This window comes from Hypanus sabinus, chromosome 32, assembly GCF_030144855.1.
Source record: "Hypanus sabinus isolate sHypSab1 chromosome 32, sHypSab1.hap1, whole genome shotgun sequence".
In the NCBI taxonomy this organism is placed as follows: domain Eukaryota; kingdom Metazoa; phylum Chordata; class Chondrichthyes; order Myliobatiformes; family Dasyatidae; genus Hypanus; species Hypanus sabinus.
The window spans coordinates 5097741-5117657 of record NC_082737.1 but is presented as its reverse complement, the minus strand read 5'-3'; the positions used below and the strand labels follow the sequence as shown (position 1 = coordinate 5117657).

Here is a 19917-nt window from a genome sequence, read left to right as displayed (position 1 = left end):
GAACAGAACAAGAGGGGGTTAATATCCTCGTGGTAAGGCTTGCTGGTGCTAGTGTGAGGGGAAGGGTGATATCATTCAAATAAGCTGTAGAGGGAATGGGAGCCAGAATGACAGAACAGATAGTGGAGAGGATGAATTGAATTGAATTCAATTGACTTTATTGCATACATTCTTCATATACATGAGGAGTAGAAATCTTTACATTATGTATCCATCTAAAGGTGCAATGTGTAAGGTATAGTCAATTATAATATTGTACATGGGACAGTCAATATAACATAGAAATGCAAGTGTATCAGCCTGAATTAATCAGTCTGATGGCCTGGTAGAAAATGATGTCCCGGAGTCTGTTGGTCCTTTTACTGTGGTACCATTTCTTTGATGGTAGCAGCAGGAACAGTTTGTGGTTGTGGTGAATTGGGTCCCCAGTATCCTTTGGGCCTTTTTTACACACCTGTCTCTGTAAATGTCGTGAATAGTGTGAAATTCACATCTGCAGATGCACTGGGCTGTCTGCACACTCTCTGCAGGGTCCTGCGATTAAGGTAAGTACAGTTCCCATACCAGGCAGTGATGCAGCCAGTCAGAATGCTCTCAATTGTGTCCCTGTAGAAAGGATTTGGGGTACCGTACACAACTTCTTCAACTGTCTGAGGTAAAAGAGATGCTACTGTGCTCTTTCCACAACACAGCGAGTATGCACAGACCATGTGAGATCCTTGGTGATTTTTATGCTGAGGAACTTAAGGGTGTTCACCATCTCAACCCCAGATCCATTGATGTCTCCATTCCTCCTGTCCTTCACAATCAACTCCTTTGTTTTTGTGATAATGATGGAGAGTTTGTTTTCTTGACACCAGTCAGATGATGTTCAGACCTCAGATAGAGTCAGCAATCAAATGGTTGAGCATGGTTCGATGAATGTGCTGAGAATATCACAATGCAAGAAGCATCATAAGAAAGCCCGATGAGCTCAGGACAGGGAATTATGATACTTCAGCCATTATTGGGACTTGATTGCACCCAACAATCTGAGGGATTTAGAGGAACAAATTTGCAGAGAGATCACAGACCATTCCAAGAAACAAAGGTTGTTTCAGTAAGTGATTTTAACTTTCCATATATTGATTGGGACTCCCATACTGTAAAAGGACTAGATGGCATAGAGTTTGTCAAATGTGCCCTTAATCAGTATGTAGAATTCCTGACATAGAAGTTTGCAGTAAACTGTTAGGAAATGATCACGGGCTGGTGACAGAAATTAGTGATAATACTGCCGTAAAATTCAAAGTAAATATGCAAAAAGAGAGGTCTGGACGACAATAGACAATAGGTGCAGAAGTAGACCATTCAGCCCTTCGAGCCTGCACCGCCATTCTGAGATCATGGCTGATCATCCACTATCAATACCCAGTTTCTGCCTTGTCCCCATATCCCTTGATTCCCCTATCCATAAGATACCTATCTAGCTCCTTCTTGAAAGCATCCAGAGAACTGACCTCCACTGCCTTCCGAGGCAGTGCATTCCAGACCCCCACAACTCTCTGGGAGAACTCCGGGATGAGATTTTAAATTGGAGGATGGTCAATTGTGATGGTATTGGTGTGACAAGTGTGGTTTGGGACTGGCTGTTTTCTAACAAAGGAATACTTGGTAGGTTGGAGGCCTTTAGAAATGAAATATTGAGGGTGTAGAGTTTGTATGTGCCTGTCACAATAGAAGTTGAAAGGTAACTGTTGCAGGGACCCTTGATTTTCAAGAGATATTGAGACCCCAGATATTTTGTTCCTCTAAATGCCTCAGACTGCTGGGTGCTACCAAGACTCAGTAATGACTACAATATCATAATTCCACGCACTGAGCTCATCTGACTTTTTTTTTAGTCAACTTCTATTGGTTTCTAAAAAGCTTCCCAATAGTTTTAGCTTTTTTGTTTGCCATCTCTTTGGCTTTTCTGTTGGCATTGGCTCCTCATCTCAGCCACAGTTGTGTCCTCCTGCCTTTCCAATGCTTTCACTTCTTTGGAATGTATCGATCACTCAGCTCCCGAATTGCTCCCAGGAACTCCAGCCATTGCTGCTCCATTGTCACTCCTACCTTTTCCCTTCCAAACATGTTTGGCCAGCTTCTTTGTCATAGAATCATGGAGAAGTTCAGTACAGAAACTGGCTATTTGGCCCATCTAGTCAATGCTGAAAAAACATTTAAGCTGTCTAATGCAACTACTTGCACTGGGACCATCACCCTCCATACCTCTACCATCCAGGCTTCCATCCAAACTTATTTTAAATGGTGAAACCGAGCTCATATTCACCACTTGTGCTGACATCTCATTCCACACACTCACAACCATTTCAGTGAAGAGCTTTTCCAAATGTTCCTGTTAAATTTTCACCTTCCCAACTTACCATGACCTCTGGTTGTCATCCCACCCAACCTCAGTGGGAAAAAAAACTCTATGTATACCCTCATAATTTTGTATACGTAACAAATCCCCAAAATGATGTATAATTTCCTTGTTTTTGTTTGAAGCCTTTTTGAGGTGTATAAGATGATGAGGGGCATTGATAGTGTGGATAGCCAAAGTTTTTTTTTCCCCAAGGCTGAAATGGCTAACACGAAGGGGCTCAGCTTTAAGGTGCTTGGAAATACATACCGAGGGGATGTCAGAGTTATTTTTTTTACACAGAGTGTAGTGGGTGCGTGGAATGCACTGCCGGCTATTTGTGTGAGAGTGTTTCAGTTATTGTGGGGCCAGGCACCCATGCAACTCAGTGAAAACAGGGAATAATACCAACAGAGAGAGTAAAACTGAGCCTGGTCACAGATTCATGATGGCAGAAATGATCTCATCTGAAATGTTGTCTTCCACCCATTGATGGATATGGTAAATCTTTTTACAGGGTAAAAACGACAAGGAAGTTGACTCTGGGAATCTCGAACACAACATGCCAGTTTTGCTGTCTCTATCCTGATATTTGAGAAGAGGAGCAAGGGATTCACTCGATCATCCTTCCTGCTCAGACTCTGGGGAGGGATTCAATCGCTCACCTGACCCACTGGCACGCCGTTTATTTTACAGAGGGGAAAGGCCATTCACCTGCTCAAACAGTTGGAATGGATTTACTCGGTCATCTCAACTGAAAGTACATCAGCAAGTTTGCACTGGGACAAGGCCATTGACCTATTCTGTGTGTGAGAAGGGATTCAGCCGGTCTTCCCACCTGTGAACACACCAGTCAGTTCACACTGGGCAGAGGCTGGTCATCTGCTAAATTTGTGGGGAAGGATTCACTTGATCATCTGACATAATGGCTCACCAGCGAGTTCACACCGGGGAGCGGCCGTTCACCTGCTCGGACTGTGGGAAGGGATTTACTTGCTCATCTAAACTGAAGGTACATCAGCGAGTTCACACTGGGGAGAGGCCGTTCACCTGCTCAGACTGTGGGAAGGGATTCACTCAGTTAGGTAACCTACAAGCACACCGGTCAGTTCACACTGGAAAAAGGCCGTTCAGCTGCTCAGTTTCTAGGAAGGGATTCACTCAATCATCTGAGCTGAAGGTACATCAGCGAGTTCACACTGGGGAGAGGCCGTTCATCTGCTCAGACTGCGGGAAGGGATTCACACAGTCATCCCACCTATTAGCGCACCAGTCAGTTCACACTGGGGAGTGGCTGTTCACCTGCTCAGACTGTGGGAAGGGATTCACTTGCTCATCTCATCTGAAGGTACATCAGCGAGTTCACACTGGGGAGAGACCGTTCGCCTGCTCACACTGTGGGAAGGGATTCACTTTGTCATCTCAGTTACTGAGACACCAGTCAGTTCACACTGGTGAGAGGCCATTCACCTGCTCAATCTGTGGGAAAGGATTCACTCAATCATCTGATCTACAGATACACCAGCGGGTTCACACTGGGGAGAGGCCGTTCATCTGCTCGGTCTGTGGGAAGGGATTCACTTGCTCATCTCATCTGAAGGTACATCAGCGGATTCACACTGGAGAGAGGCCGTTCACCTGCTCAGACTGTGGGAAGGGATTCACTCAGTCATCTTACCTAATGTCTCACAAACGAGTTCACACTGGGGCGAGGCCAGTCACCTGCTCAGACTGTGGGAAGGGATTCACTTGCTCATCTGAACTGAAGGTACATAAGCAAGTTCACACCGCGGAGAGGACATTCACCTGCTCAGTGTGTGGGAAGGGATTCACTCAGTCATCCCAACTGAAGGTACATCAGCGAGTTCACACTGGGGAGAGGCCATTCACCTGCTCAGACTGTGGGAACGGATTCACACAGTTAGGTAACCTACAAGCACACCAGTCAGTTCACACTGGGGTGAGGCCATTCACCTGCTCAGACTGTGGGAAGGGATTCACTCATTCATCCACCCTACTGAGACACCAGTCAGTTCACACTGGGGAGAGGCCATTCACCTGCTCAGTCTGTGAGAAGGGATTCACTCAGTCATCCACCCTACTGAGACACCAGTCAGTTCACACTGGGGAGAGGCCATTCACCTGCTCAGTTTGTGGGAAAGGATATACTCGATCATCTAAACTGAAGGTACATCAGCGAGTTCACACTGGGGAGCGGCCATTCACCTGCTCAGACTGTGGGAAGGGATTCACTCATTCATCCCATCTACAAGCACACCGGTCTGTTCACATGGGGATTGGCTGTTTACCTGCTCAAACTGTATGAAGGGATTCACTTGCTCATCTAAACTGAAGGTACATCAACGAGGTCACACTGGGTGAGACCGTTCACTTGCTGGGTGTGTGAGAAGCGATTCAGTCGGTCATCCAACTTACAGAGACGGCAGCGACTTCACATGGGGAAGAGGCCATTCAGCTGCTCATACTGTGGGAAGCGATTAACTCAGTCACGAAACCTTTTGTAACTCTCGCTAAGGCTAGCAGCTTAATAATGGGGGTGGTTTCCCTTCCCCCACCCCCAGCCTAGCCAAACTTAAAAAAATCTCAACTAATCTTGTGTAACTCTCACTTCGGCTAGCAGCTTAATGTAGGGGGTGATAGCCCCACAGGCCAGCCAAACTTAAGAGATCTCATTTGGGTGGATGCTGCGTGATATGTCCCCTGTTACAAATCAGTACCCCGAAACAACAAACAGTACACAATATGTGATTAAACGGTTGAGCTTTTAAATCTTACTTTGACCATAGGGTTAGTAAAGGAAACAAAAAAAAAGAAAAAGGGCCCACTATCTGTATTCGCTTCTTCTCATCTCCCTGGCAAAAGTTCACATTACCTCAGCAGTGAAACGTTAGAGAGAGACCATTACATTAGCAGTGAAACTTTACAGTATGTTACACTTATGGCACACTACAGTGTTCACACTGGGGAGAAAGTGTCAAAAAGCTGCATGGTGGATATTTGTCCATCACCGTTGCTGAATGTAATTTTGAGAGTGACGGTCAGTGCTGAACTCAACAATTATTGCTGTTGCTCACCATACCTAGTTCTGCACCCTGGTCACTGGGCATGGGAGGAGTTTCTTCTGTTGCATATTCACCTTTAATGGGACTGGAGTTTAATATTCTGGATCTGAGACAATTAAATCAGTTTATTTTAAACTCTCTCTGATACTTGGTGAATTTATAACACACCTATTGTATAGTAGACAGTCAACTCAGGCTGGCTGGACCCTGCCAGTGATTCTGTTCCACGACAGTCCTTTTAAATCCTCCCCTGTTGTTCAACTCTCACTCTCCCTGTGGTGATGGGTTCCAAACAGTCACCACTCTGTGGGTGAAGAGGTTTCCCTTGAATTTTCTGCAGACTGAAGATGTTGAGCTGACTGCAGTTCTGTCTGAGATGTTCTTCACCCCTCTAATCTCTGGGCTGAGGAAGAATGACATTGGTAGTTAACCTCGTTATTCACAGCTCATTTCCACATTTTGGGTCATTTCTCCTGTTGCTGAAGGGTTGTTAGAAAACACCACTGTCCTCTAAACACAGAAAGCAGAATGGGAAACCATTAGTTGGATGTTCAATGGAGCAGAGTTAGAAACCAGAGGCGGGTCTGCACAGGGCAGAGATTGGGGCTCTGGACAATGGTCAGGGTAAGAACGTATGATGAGGAGAAGGGAATCAGCAGAGAGGCGTGGCAACAAATGACAGAGTAGCAACATTTGGAAACTGATTGACAGAGAAAATAATTCAGTTTGACAGATGACACAAACAAAGCCCGTTGTGAGTTGCCCCATTAGTCGATACATGTGTGTGTTGAGAATGGTATTATCTATTGAGGGATTTGTTCCTGCTTGTTAATCCTGTAATATTATATCCGGATGGTTATTATGGATTGTCCTATCTGAAATAATGTCTTGATCATCATATAATTTGTAAGATTTTGACTCTGAAAGTGGATACGGCTTGAATTCATGGTGCCTTTATGAAGTGATGGAGGGCATTTATGAGTTTGTAATTTTAAGCAAGATTTTGGTGAATGAAATTTGCCACTTGATTGTACCTTTGTAAGTAATCAGATTGAGTTCAACTGCAGCAGGATCATGGAATGTGTTGGATTGTGTCTGGTTTCTCTTGGCATTTTCTGAATTTATTGCCTTGTTTGTTTGCATTATATGTTTTCTTTTTGTTAACCACCTTGTCCTGTATTTTTGCAAGGAACCCCTCTGTTTCTGGGAACAGGTCTCCAACTCTCAGTCAGGTGCTCGATGCTTCCTTGTCACCATCTCATCTGCTCAGATCATTGGGATGTCTCCCATGGAGGGTCGTACTCATTCCACTGGTTAATGTTTTCTTCTATATTAATGATTTATTTTTCTGAGTTAGCCTCTGATTTATGTTCAAATGCAAACACGAAGAAATCTGCAGATGCTGGAAATTCAAGCAACACACACAAAGTGCTGGCCAGGCAGCATCTATGTCGACGTTTCGGGCCGAGACCCTTCGTCAGGACTAACTGAAAGGAAAGATAGTAAGAGATTTGAAAGTAGGAGGGGGATGGGAAAATGCGAAATGATAGGAGAAGACCAGAGGAGGTGGGGTGAAGCTGAGAGCTGGAAAGGCAATTGGCAAAAGGGATGTATTTCCCCCCTCCTTTTTTTTCCCCCTCTCTTTCTGCCCATCACTCTGCCTGTACTCCATCTCCCTCTGGTGCTCCTCTTCCCCTTTCTTTCTCACCAGCCTCCTGTCCCATGATCCTTTGACTTCTCCAGCTCTGAACACAGACAGGGTTGAAAAGAGAGCAGCAATGGCTGGAATTTGTGGAGGCAATTCAGAAGGCACAGGATGTACATAGATCACAAAGAGGAACTAGTATTCTAAAGGTAACGCGGCAAAACTGCGGGTGTTAAGAGAAACCAAACACAACATAAAAACCAGAGAGAGCAAAGAACATAAATTACTTTTAAATTAGAGGATTGGGATGCTTTTAAGAACAAAGAGAATGCAACTAATATAATTAAGAAGGAAAAGATGGAATATACAGATGAGCTAGCCAGTAATATTAAAGAGGATACCAAATTTTTCTTCAGGTGCATTATAATGTAAAAAAGCCGGATGTGGATATCGGGTCTCTGAACAATGATGCTGGAGAGGTAGTAATGGGGTGGGGGTGCAAGGTGATGCAGATGAAGTGAATAAGTATTGTATATCACTCATTGAAGACACTGCAAGGAATATGGAAGTCACAGATCTTAATGGTCAGAATGTGTAAAGTTATGCTACTCGGGAGAAGGTTCTTGGGAAACAGATGGTGTGAAGGTAAATATGTCACTTGGACCAGATGGTGTACAACCCAGAGATCTGAAAAAGTTGGCTGAAGAGGTATGCAGGCAATAGCAACGATCTTCCGAAAATCTTTAAGGAAATTATATCCTAAGAAATTTTTTTCCTTCACTACTTCCCCCCCCCCCCCCCCCCGTTTCACCACCCCCAACACTCCTTTGACGTCTCATCTTTTTTTTTATCCCAGTCCTGATGAAGGGTGTCGGCCTGAAATGTCGACTGTTTATCATTTCTCATATACGCTGCCTGGGCTCCGAGGTTCCCCAGCATTTTGTGTGTGTGTTGCTTGGATTTCCAGCACCCACAGATTTTCTCCTGTTTTTGATAAAAGCAAAAGCGGGATCATATAATATAGCAAGAAAATGGTGGGAAGTTAGAGGATTGGAAAGCTTTCACATAACCAACAGGAGACAACAAAAAAAAAACACACACACACACGGGAGAGACAAGATGAAAAATTAAGGTAAATGAGCCAATGATTGTCATAAGGCAGACATTGGGAATGGATCCAAGTGCAAGACACAGACACTGAACTATTAGGAACAGGACGGGACAAAACTAAAGGACAGGACAATTCACAGACTAGGCAAGGGAAGCAGGACCAGGACGAGTCACTGGGAACAATGAGCCTGGGCGTGGACTCCAAGCCCGAGACTGGACAAGGACTCAGAACTTGGGTCTTGACTCGGGCTCGGATCCCAAACCAGCAAAGACATGACGAGTAGTGGGTTCTTGGAGCTCGAGGCTTGAGTCTTGGAGCTAGAAACTTGGATTCTTGGGTTCTTGGAGCTCGAGGCTTGAATAACTCGGAGGCTGGAGCTTGGAGGCAGACTAGGAACAGCACAGTACATAGACAAAGAGCCGGGAATCAACTTTCACTCCACACCAAGGTGGGTCAGGACCATCCGTCGTGTAACTGCAGAACAGCCTGACGTACCCAACAGAGGCCAAGAGAAGACAGATTACCCTCGCAGGGCAAAGGCAGAACGGCCTGACTTACCCCACGGGGTGACGGCAGGAAGGGACAAACACCGAAGAACGACAGACAGTTCCATCTTTGCATCAGGGTTGCTCCGAGTTGCAGTTACGGCCAGCAATGTTGGTTGGCTACTGAAGCAACCGGATCCCTACCTTGCTCGGAGTGGCTGACCCAGCTGGCCCGGGAAACGGCCGAATCCATACCACTATGACAGCTCCGACTACTGACAGCAAGGCTCCAAGAAGCAATGGTTCTCCAATACGGCCTAAAGATGGCAAGTGGCCGTTCTAGCCTTACACCGGCCGTTAGCTCTCAGAGAATCTTGACAAGACGACCCCCCAACCACTCTCAATCCCAGGGCCACTTATATTCCCAGCAAAAAAGATGAGCATCAGGTGCTTATAGTTAAGTCCAACCGAAACAAGGGACAGCCGGAGGACCCAGAGTCCGTGGACCAGACCGTGAACTGGAATGCGGACTTTGGTCTGGACCATGACAATGGTATCAAGTATCAAAAGTTGTTCAGATATATAAAGAGGAAAAGAGAGGGAACAGTTGTACCGCTGGAAGATTATGCTCGAGAGTTAGGAATCGAGCAAAGAAATAGCGGCCGAATGTAATAAGTATTTTGTGTCGATGTTCACTGTGTAAGACACTAGCAGTATAATACCATAAGACATAGGAGCAGAATTAGGCCATCGAGTCTGCTCCACCGTTCTCACTCAACCCCATGCTTCTGCCTTAAATGTACCCACAGACTTGACACCCATCGCCGTCTTTGTCAGAGAATTCCACAGATTCACTGCTCTGACTAAATAAAATCCTCCTTAACTACTCTAAAAGGCCGCTCCTCAGTGTTGAGGCTGTGTACTCTGGTATGGCTCCCCCCACCATACAAAAAGTCCTCTCCTCATCCACTCTATCTAGAGCTTTCCACATTCGGTGTGTTTCTGTGAGATTTACCCCCACTACCCGAATTTCTTAAACATAGGTCAGTTCAGGAGTACAGGCCCAAGGCTGGCAAACCGTCCTCATATTTTAACCCCTTCATTCCCGGAATCATCTTGAACATCCTCTGGACTGTCTCCAACGACAACTCACCCTTTCTGATATATGGGTCCAAAGTACACTAAGTATGGCCTACGTAATGTCTTATAAAGTACCAGCATTAACTCCTTGCTTATATATTCTGATATTATATATAATATAACATATTCTATTATATATATAAGTAGGTACAGAGGAGATATCGGGGTAGTTTTTTTAACGCAGAGAGTAGTGAGTGCGTGGAATCCGTTGCCAGCGGCAGTGGTGTGGCGGAAACAATAGCGTCTTTGAAGAGTCTCCTAGATAGTTAAATGAAGCTTAGGAAAATATGGGTAAGCCGTTGATTAGACAATCAAGATTTGAATAGCTCAGACTCAGCAGAAAGCAGCTGATTGGGCAATCGAGGTCAGGTGACCAAGCAGTTTGAAAAGCTGAAAACAAATAAATAGAGGGTTACCTCAAGCAGAGCGGCCAGTGAGTGAGTGGGCCAGTGAAGGAGTGGAGATTTGAGGCTTTGACTCGAGAGGCTTCGACGAGAAGAGGCTGAGGATGAGCTTCACTCCAAGTGTGGTAAGGCTGGGTAAGTTCCTTTCAAAGGAGAAAGTTTCAAAAGTTGAGGCAAGTATTAGGAAGGTCATGGCAGCTGAGATCGGCCCCGTGGTTTGTTCATCCTGCAGCATGTGGGAAATCAGGGATACTTCCACGACTTTGTGTGCAGGAAGTGTGTCCAATTGCAGCTTCTGGCAGACCGCATTGAGCGTCTGGAGCTGCGAGTGGATTCATACTGGAGCATCCGTGATGCTGAAAAAGTCGTGAATAGCACGTTCAGTGAGTTGGCCACGCCACAGGTAAAGGCTACACAGGCAGAAAGGGAATGGGTGGCCACTAGAGAGCGTAGCAATAGGCAGGTAGTTTAGGAGTCCCCTGGGGTCATCTCCCACCTAAACAGATATACTGTTTTGGATACTGTTGGGGGAGAGGTCTTATCAGGGGAAGGCAGCAGCAGCCGAGTTCATTGCACCATGGGTGGCTCTGCAGCACAGGAGGGAAGGAAAAGGAGTGGGAGAGCTATAGTGATAGGGGATTCGATTGTGAGGGGAATAGATAGGCGTTTCTGCGGTCGCAAACGAGATTCCAGGATGGTATGTTGCCTCCCTGGTGCAAGGGTCAAGAATTTCTCTGAGCGGCTGCAGGACATTCTGGAGTGGGAGGGTGAACAGCCAGTGATCGTGGTGCTCATAGGTACCAACGATATAGGTAAAAAACGGGATGAGGTCCTACAAGGAGAATTTAGGGAGTGAGGAGATAAACTAAAAAGTAGGACCACAAAGGTAATAATATCTGGATTACTACCAGTGCCATGTGCTAGTCAGAGTAGAAATAGGAGGATATTTCAGATGAATACGTGGCTTGAAAAATGGTTCAAGGGGGAGGGATTCAAATTTCTGAGGCATTGGAACCAGTTTTGGGGGAGGTGGGACCGGTATAAACAAGACGGTCTGCACCTGGGCTGGACTGGAACCAATGTCCTAGGGGAAGCGTTTGCTACTGCTGTCCAGGAGGCTTTAAACAAATGTGGCAGGGGGATGGGAACAATTGCAGAGAGACAGAGGGGTGTAAAATGAGGGTAGAAGCAAAAAGTAGTAAGGTAAAAAGTAAAAGTGGCAGACAGGCAAAAAGCAAAAAGAGCCACTTTTCAACATAATTGTATAAGGGCTACGAGTGTTGTAAAAACAAGCCTGAAGGCTTTGTTTGTCAATGCGAGGAGCATTCATAACAAGGTTGATGAATTGAATGTGCAGATAGTTATTAATGAATATGATATAGTTGGGATCACAGAAACATGGCTCCAGGGTGACCAAGGATGGGAGCTCAACATCCAGGGATATTCAATATTCAGGAGGGATAGACAGGAAAGAAAAGGAGGTGGGGTAGAATTGCTGGTTAGAGAGGAGATTAACACAATAGAAAGGAAGGACATTAGCCTGGAGGATGTGGAACCAATATGGGTAGAGTTGCATAACACTCTAGTAATAAGGGGCAGAAAACGCTGGTAGGAATTGTGCACAGGCCACCTAACAGTAGTAGTGAGGTTGGGGATGGCATTAAACAGGAAATTAAAATGCGTACAATAAAGGAACAGTAGTTTTAATGGGTGATTTCAATCTACATATGGCTTAATTAGGAAAGGCAAAAAAAAAAAATTATGAGAGAAAGCTGGCAGGGAACATAAAAACTGACCGTAAAAACTTTTATAGATACGTGAAAAGAAAAACATTGGTCAAGACAAATGTAGGTCCTTTACAGTCAGAAATAGGTGAATTGATCATAGGGGACAAAGACATGGCAGACCAATTGAATAACTACTCTGGTTCTGTCTTCACTAAGGAGGACATAAATAAACTTCCAGAAATAGTAAGGGACCGAGGGTCTAGTGAGATGGAGGAACTGAGGGAAATACGTGTTAGTAGGGAAGTGGTGTTAGGTAAATTGAAGGGATTACAGGGAGATAAATCCCCAGGGACAGATGGTCTGCATCCCAGAGTGCTTAAGGAAGTACCCCAAGAAATAGTGGATGCATTAGTGATAATTTTTCAAAACTCCTTAGATTCTGAATTAGTTCCTGTGGATTGGAGTGTGGCTAATGTAACCGCACTTTTTAAAAAAGGAGGGAGAGAGAAACCGGGGAATTATAGACCGGTTAGTCTGACATCGGTGGTGAGGAAAATGCTATAGTCGGTTATCAAAGATGTGATAACAGCATATTTGGAAAGAGGTGAAATCATCGGACAAAGTCAGCATGGATTTATGAAAGGAAAATCATGTCTGCCGAATCTTATAGATTTTTTGAAGATGTAACTAGTAGAGTGGATAGGGGAGAGCCAGTAGATGTGGTATATTTAGATTTTCAAAAAGCTTTTGACAAGGTCCCACACAGGAGATTAGTGTGCAAACGCACACGGTATTGGGGGTATGGTATTGATGTGGATAGAGAATTTGTTGGCAGACAGGAAGCAAAAAGTGGGAGTAAACGGGACCTTTTCAGAATGGCAGGCAGTGACTAGTGGGGTACCGCAAGGCTCATTGCTGGGACCCCAGTTGTTTACAATATACATTAATGATTTAGACGAGGGAATTAAATGCAGCATCTCCAAGTTTGCGAATGACACGAAGCTGTGCGGCGGTGTTAGCTGTGAGGAGGATACTAAAAGGATGCAGGGTGACTTGGATAGGTTAGGTGAGTGGGCAAATTCATGGCAGATGCAATTTAATGTGGATAAATGTGAGGTTATCCACTTTGGTTGCAAGAACAGGAAAACAGATTATTATCTGAAAGGCGGCCGATTAGGAAAGGGGGAGATGCAAAGAGACCTGGGTGTCATTGTACACCAGTCATTGAAGATGGGCATGCATTTGCCATTGTGGGAGTACAGAGAAGGTTCAACAGGTTAATTCCTGGGATGGCAGGACTTTCAAATGAAAAAACACTGGATCGACTAGGCTTATACTCACTGGAATTTAGAAGATTTAAGCAGGATCTAATTGAAAGGTACAAAGTTCTAAAGGGATTGGACAGGCTAGATGCATTGTTTCTGATGTTGTGGAAGTCCAGAACGAGGGGTCACAGTTTAAGATTAGTGGGGAAACCTTTTGGGACCGAGATGAGAAAAACTTCTTCAGACAGAGAGTGGTGAATCTGTGGAATTCTCTGCCACAGGAAACAGTTGAGGCCGGTTCATTGTCTATATTTAAGAGGAAGTTAGATATGGCCCTTGTGGCTAAAGGGATCAGGGGGTATGGAGAGAAAGCAGGCACTGGGTTCTGAGTTGGATGATCAGCCATGATAGTACTGAATGGCGGTGCAGGCTCGAAGGGCCGAATGGCCTACTCCTGCACCTATTTTCTATGTTTCTATGTAAGCCTAGGTAGTTCTCGGGTAAGGGCATGTTCGGCACAGATGTGTGGGCCGAAGGGTCTGTATTGTTTTTATATTTTTGTTTTTTTTAACTGCCAAACGCTCCTTATATGTTAATCCATTCACTCCTGGAATCATTCTTGGAAATTCCCTCTGGACTTGCCCCAATGGCAACGAAATGGCACAAAACTGTTGACAATCTCTGAGTTATAAAGAGTCAGCATTATCCAGTTGCTTTTATATTCTATTCCCTTACAATAAATGTCAACATTGCATTTGCCTTTAGCACAGACTCAAGCTGTACATAATCCTTCTGGGAATCTTGCATGAGGAAGCATTGTTGACGCCCTCTGATGTCCTACGTCGACCATCGGTGTTGCGTCCCAGCTGTCTACGTGATATGCAAGACAGAATGGAATCCAAGGGCAATAGGATGTGGAGAGCAAGCTGTTGCCCATGCACCTCTCCCCCCAACCTCCACCAAAAATAATTATTTTCCATGCAGGAGATGAGTCCAACAGAACCGCTGAGATCGATGCGGCCTGGCACAACCAGAGGCAGAGGACGTTCTGTCAGTCACCTTTGGGACTCCTGCTCTGGATGGTTCCTTGTGCTTTACTCCCATACTTTCCCCGTGTGCGGGTAGAGCCGCAAAGCATCGGAGTTTTGAGATCAGAGTTTTCCACATCTACGAGACGAGTTGCCAACTATAGCTGATGGGACCCATCCGCCGCAAGCGACTAGAATTAAGACAGCAGTAAGCCGCATTTGCCCCTTATTCTGGCAATAGAAATAGTTCCACCAGTCTTAGTAGCTAAGACTCGCGTGTCCAGGAACTGGACTTGGTTATCAGAGGCTAGTTGGGAAGCACGCCATTTGGAGAGTTTTACGGCTAGTGGGAGATTATCATCACTAACACCCCGGGTATGAAACATAATAATGAAGCTGTTTAGTGTTATTATCATTTAAACTTATAAGCACAAGCTTGTAATGTCTGAGCTACGCGCATCGACATGCATATTCATTTCTCAATTGCTAGCAACTTTAGCTCTATTCCAGTGATACTTTGTTTTGTGATTTCCAGAAGATTTACATGGACATTGCACTGTTGGCGTGATTGTTTAATGTCCTTGTATAGTTACATTTTCGGATACAAGGAACTCGTCAGCCTGGGAAGGCAGTCCATCTAAGAGAGGGAAAACTCTGATTTTAAACCTCCGCTGCCTTGCGGACATAACCACTGATCAGAAAGGCTTCGGGAGTAAACCCTGAGGACAAATCCGGAGCTGGGGTCCCTAAGGCAGTCCGACGTTGACTTCAACCTTGTTCTGCCAACTCCTGCGACAACACTGGTGTCAAGCTGTATCAGCCCTTGCCCTTCCTTTAGACAACATCGGTGGTGTGGAGAAGGAGACTTGCTGCATGGGCAACTGCCGGTCTTCCATACAACCTTGCCCAGGCCTGCGCCCTGGAGAGCCCAGACTTTCCAGGCGCAGATCCATGGTCTTGCGAGACTAACGGATGCCACCACCATCGTGACATTGGGATGATGTCTGTTGTGGATCATGTTCAATAGTCTTTCAATTTCCTCCTTTAATTCGTTATATTTCTGCATGACGTGTACTTTTCCAATGTCAATAGACAATAGACAGTCGGCGCAGGTGTAGGTATTGGACCCTTCTAGCCAGCACCGCCATTCACCGTGATCATGGCTGATCATACACAATCTGTACCCTGTTCCTGCCCTCCCCCATATCCCTTGACCCCGCTATCTATAAGAACTCTCTCTTGAATGCATCCAGGGACTTGGCCTCCACTGCCTTCCGGGGCAGAGCTTTCCACATATCCACCACTCTCTGGGGAAAAAGTTTTCCCGCCTCTCTGTTCTAAATGGCCTACCCTTATTCTTAAACTGTGGCCTCTAGTTCTGGACTCACCCATCAACGGGAACATGCTTCCTGCCTCCAGCGTGTCCAATCCCTTAATAATCTTATATGTTTCAATCAGATCCCCTATCATCCTTCTAAATTCCAGTGTATACAAGCCCAGTCGCTCCAATCTTTCAACATATGACAGTCTCGCCATTCCGGTTTTAACATTGTGAACCTATGCTGCACTTCCTCAATAGCAAGAATGTCTTTCCTCAAATTTGAAGACCAAAACTGCACACAATACTCCAGGTGGGGTCTCACCAGGGCCCTGTACAGTTGCAGAAGGACCTCTCTACTCCTATACTCAATTCCTCTTGTTATAAAGGCCAGCATGCCATTAGCTTTCTTTACTGCCTGCTGTACCTGCATGCTTGCTTTCATTGACTGATGTACGACCACCTAGATCTTGTTTTACTTCCTCTTTTCCTAACTTGACTCCATTTAGATAGTAATCTGCCTTCCTGTTCTTGCCACCAAAGTGGATAACCACACATTTATCCATATTAAACTGCATCTGCCATACATTTGCCCCCTCACCCAACCTGTCCAAGTCACCCTGCATTCTCATAACATCCTCCTGACATTTCAGGTGGCCACCCAGCTTTGTGTCATCGGCAAATTTGCTGATGTTACTTTTAATCCCTTCATCTAAATCATTAATGTATTTTGTAAACAGCTGCGGTCCCAGCACCGAACCTTGCGGTACCCCACTGTTCACAGCCTGCCATTCCGAAAGGGACCCGTTAATCGCTACTCTTTGTTTCCTGACAGCCAGCCAATTTTCAATCCATGTCAGTTCTCTGCCCGCAATACCATGTGCCCTAATTTTGCCGACTAATCTCCTATGTGGGACTTTCTGGAAGACCAGGGACACTACAACCACTGGCTCTTCCTTGTCCATTTTCATAGTTAACATCCTCAAAAAACTCCAGAAGATTAGTCAATCATGATTTTCCCTTCGTAAACCCATGCTGACTCGAACTGATCCTTCTACCGCTATCCAAATGTGTCGTAATGTCCATGTCTGTAACGTAACTTGTTCTTGCTCGTTTATCTTGTAATATTATGCCCAGGCGATTATGATGGATTCACCTGTTTGGAATCATGTGTCGGTTGTAATATAGTTTGAGGACACTGTCTCTAGATCTGGATACAGCTTGAATGTCGAGCAAGGTGTTAGTGTCTTTTATGGCTTTGTATTTTAAATCAAGATTTTGGTGTTTGAATGGGTATCGTGGAAATGTTTATAGCGTTTGTTATATTTTACTATTGAGATTGTTTAACAGGTTTTCTTCAGCCTTGAAGCATGTTCTTTCTAGCTTTTTCATTTATCGCACTATGATCTACTTTCTTTGCTTGTTGAAATCTTAAATACTGATGTTTCATATTTCTCCATCAGTCTTATTCTATCTTTCTGATCTGGTTTGCATTTTGTTAGTCTCATTGTACCTTTCTCTATGTAACAGTATTGTGAAGGACCCCACGCACCCCTCACATAAACTGTTCTCCCCCTGCCATCTGCAAAAGGTACAGAAGCATTCGCGATCTCACAACCAGACTGGGCAACAGTTTCTTCCCCCAAGCCATCAGACTCCTCAATACTGAGAGTCTAGACTGGCATCTACATAATTTATTATTATATTGTACTTTGTCTTCCACTGTGCCTATTGTCTTGTTTATTGATTTTATGTGCCCTGCACTATATTGTTTTCTTTATGTAGTCCTGTGCAGGTCTGTAGTCTCGTGCAGTTTTTATGTTGTTTTATGTAGTGTAGCCTTGCACTGTCTCACATAGTCTAGTGTAGTTTTGTGTTGCTTAATGTAGTACCAGTTTCCTGGAGGAACGTTGTTTAGTTTTTACTGTTTACTGTACCAGCAGTTTATGGTCAAAATGACTTGACTTGACTTGACTTGACTTTTCTAATCCAAAGATTATATTTATGTCATTAGAGAATAGTTCTATTGTTTGAAATACTTGTTCCAGCTTTACTGATGAAGGAGCGTACAATTTCAAACCGATCATGTGCAGAAGGTATGTCAAGGTCTAATTTATTTTGTTGCTTCTGATCTGATTCCCAATGTTTATCCGATTCAGTAAATGAGAGATCTACTGAATTTTTTCTATCGCCACAATAGTACTACAGAAGACACAATCTCGGTGGTTCCTCATACGGCCTTAGATCACCTGGGGGATAAAAAAAAGTCCATGTCACGATGCTATTCGCTACCTGTAGCCCAGCGTTTAGCCCCATGATCTCCACAGTCTTGAATAATAAGCTATTTAATCTGGGCTTCTATATTCTATACTACCGTCTGCAATTGGATCCTCGACCTACTAACCAGAAGACCACAATCTGTGCGTATTGGAAATAATACCTCCCCTCGCTAATGATCGACACTAGGTCAACTCAGGCTGTGTGCTTAATGCACTGCTGTAGTCTCTCTATACCCAGAACTGTGTGCCAGGTAGAGCTCAAGTATCATCTATAAATTCGCTGATGATAGATACATGGTTGGTACAATCTCAGAGAGCGTACAGGAGCGAGATATACCTGCTGGTTGAGCAATGTAACAGCAACAACCTGGATGCAGTGTCAGTAAGACGGAAGAGCTGATTGTGAAATTCAGGAGGGAAAAGAGGAGCAAACTCCAAGAGAAACCCATGTCTGACCACCGAATGCAAGGACGACATAATAGCGAAGGACATGGAAAATAGTGGGAAACAGGAGGAGTTGAGAGTCTTTAAAAAACGAAAACAAAGCAACTAAAATGCAACAGGCAAATGAAATATTGAAGTAAACAAGGAATAACATAAAAACGATGCCAGAACTATTTTCAGAGACTTAAAGAGTCAAGGAGACAATAGTGGATGTCGCTGGAATCCAGTTTGAGGAGCAGATAGTTTTGAGAAAGAATGGAGCGTAAAGAAAGAATTACACTGATTAGGATATTGGGCAAAGAAGCGGCAGATGAAATATAGTGGAAGGAAGTGTGTGAGCATGTGTCTGAGTAAAGCGAATAAAGGAATAAACTATTTCTAAACGGCGAGAAAAGTTCAAAACTCACAGGTACAAAGGGACTTGCGAGTATTTGAGCAGGTTTTCTTAAAGGTTAACTATTAGGTTGAGTTTATAGTAAAAAGGGCAAATGCAATGCTAGCAGTCATTTCCAGACGACCAGAAAATAAGAGCGAGGATACGAAGCCGAGGCTTTATAAGACATTCATCAGACTAAATGGCGTATTGTGATCGCTCTGGGCCACATCGTTACGAAAGGTTGTGCTGGTATTGGGCAGAGGAGGTTCCCGAGAGTGATTCTGTGAATGCAAGGCTGAACATATGAGGAGAGTTTGAAGGTTCTGAGCCTGTACTCACTTGAGTTTAGAAGAGTGGGGGTGGATGTATTGAAGCCGATCGAATATCGAAATGCCCAGATAGAGTTAAAGTGGATAAAGGGCCAGAGGGCACTGCCTCCGTACTGGAGAACGTCCATTTCGGACAGAGATGAGAAGGAATTCGTTTAGCCAGATGGTGTTGAACCTGTGTAATTCAGTACCACAGATTGCGGTGGACGCCAAATCACTGAGTATACTAAAGCGTAGGTTAATAGGTTCCTAGTTAGTCTGGGCGCCACTTCACGGGGAGCAGGCGGAACAATAGGGTTGACAGTAGTAATAAATAAAGCAATGGGGGAGCAGACACCATCGGCCGAGTGGACTATACCTGCTCCTGTGTATAATGGTCTATTCACACTGGAAATAGGGATAACAAGCCAGAATATGAAGGTGGAGGAGATAACGACGGGCTAGAAGGTGATAGATAAAGCTAAGTAGGTGGGGGAAGGGCGGGATGAACAAAAATAAGAGCTGCTGTCTCCATTGTTTCCCACAACAGCACTGAAGTGTTTGTAAAAGCATAGACTGTGCTGTTTATTGAACTGATGTGTCTTTCTTAACGTCGAAAATACGGTTTTGATGGGGCCAGCGTTTCAGCATTGCATTCAGTCGGTGTTTCGGTTTGCTAACCTCTTCAATCCTGGTGGGGGCTCTGCAGGAAGTCACAGATAGTGGACAGTATACCGAGTGTAGAGTTTGTGCCGATCCAATGGGAACTGATCCACGTTCTTCTCCGTCTGCAGATCTGCCTTGATTTGATTCCCTGCTGCGTACAGACTCACATTCACGAATCTTTACAACGCACCTTCTCAGCATTAGGATGCTTTGCAGAGTTTGTGGGGATTTTGTGCAAATCGTTTGTTTGGT

The 19917-nt window shown here is 44.7% G+C and overlaps 1 protein-coding gene across 9 annotated transcripts in view; it reads left to right on the top strand.

Moving 5' to 3' along the window:
• Window positions 1-6573, top strand: part of LOC132384422 (zinc finger protein 229-like) — a 37721-nt gene extending 31148 nt beyond the window's left edge. For all 9 annotated transcript variants that reach the window (XM_059955572.1, XM_059955569.1, XM_059955570.1 and 6 more), the window contains one exon: window positions 2904-6573. In XM_059955572.1, the coding sequence (XP_059811555.1) occupies window positions 3312-4712 (1401 nt within the window). In that variant the 5' untranslated portion in view covers window positions 2904-3311 and the 3' untranslated portion in view covers window positions 4713-6573. The remainder of the gene's footprint in view (window positions 1-2903) is intronic.
• The last annotated feature ends 13344 nt before the right edge of the window (window positions 6574-19917 follow it).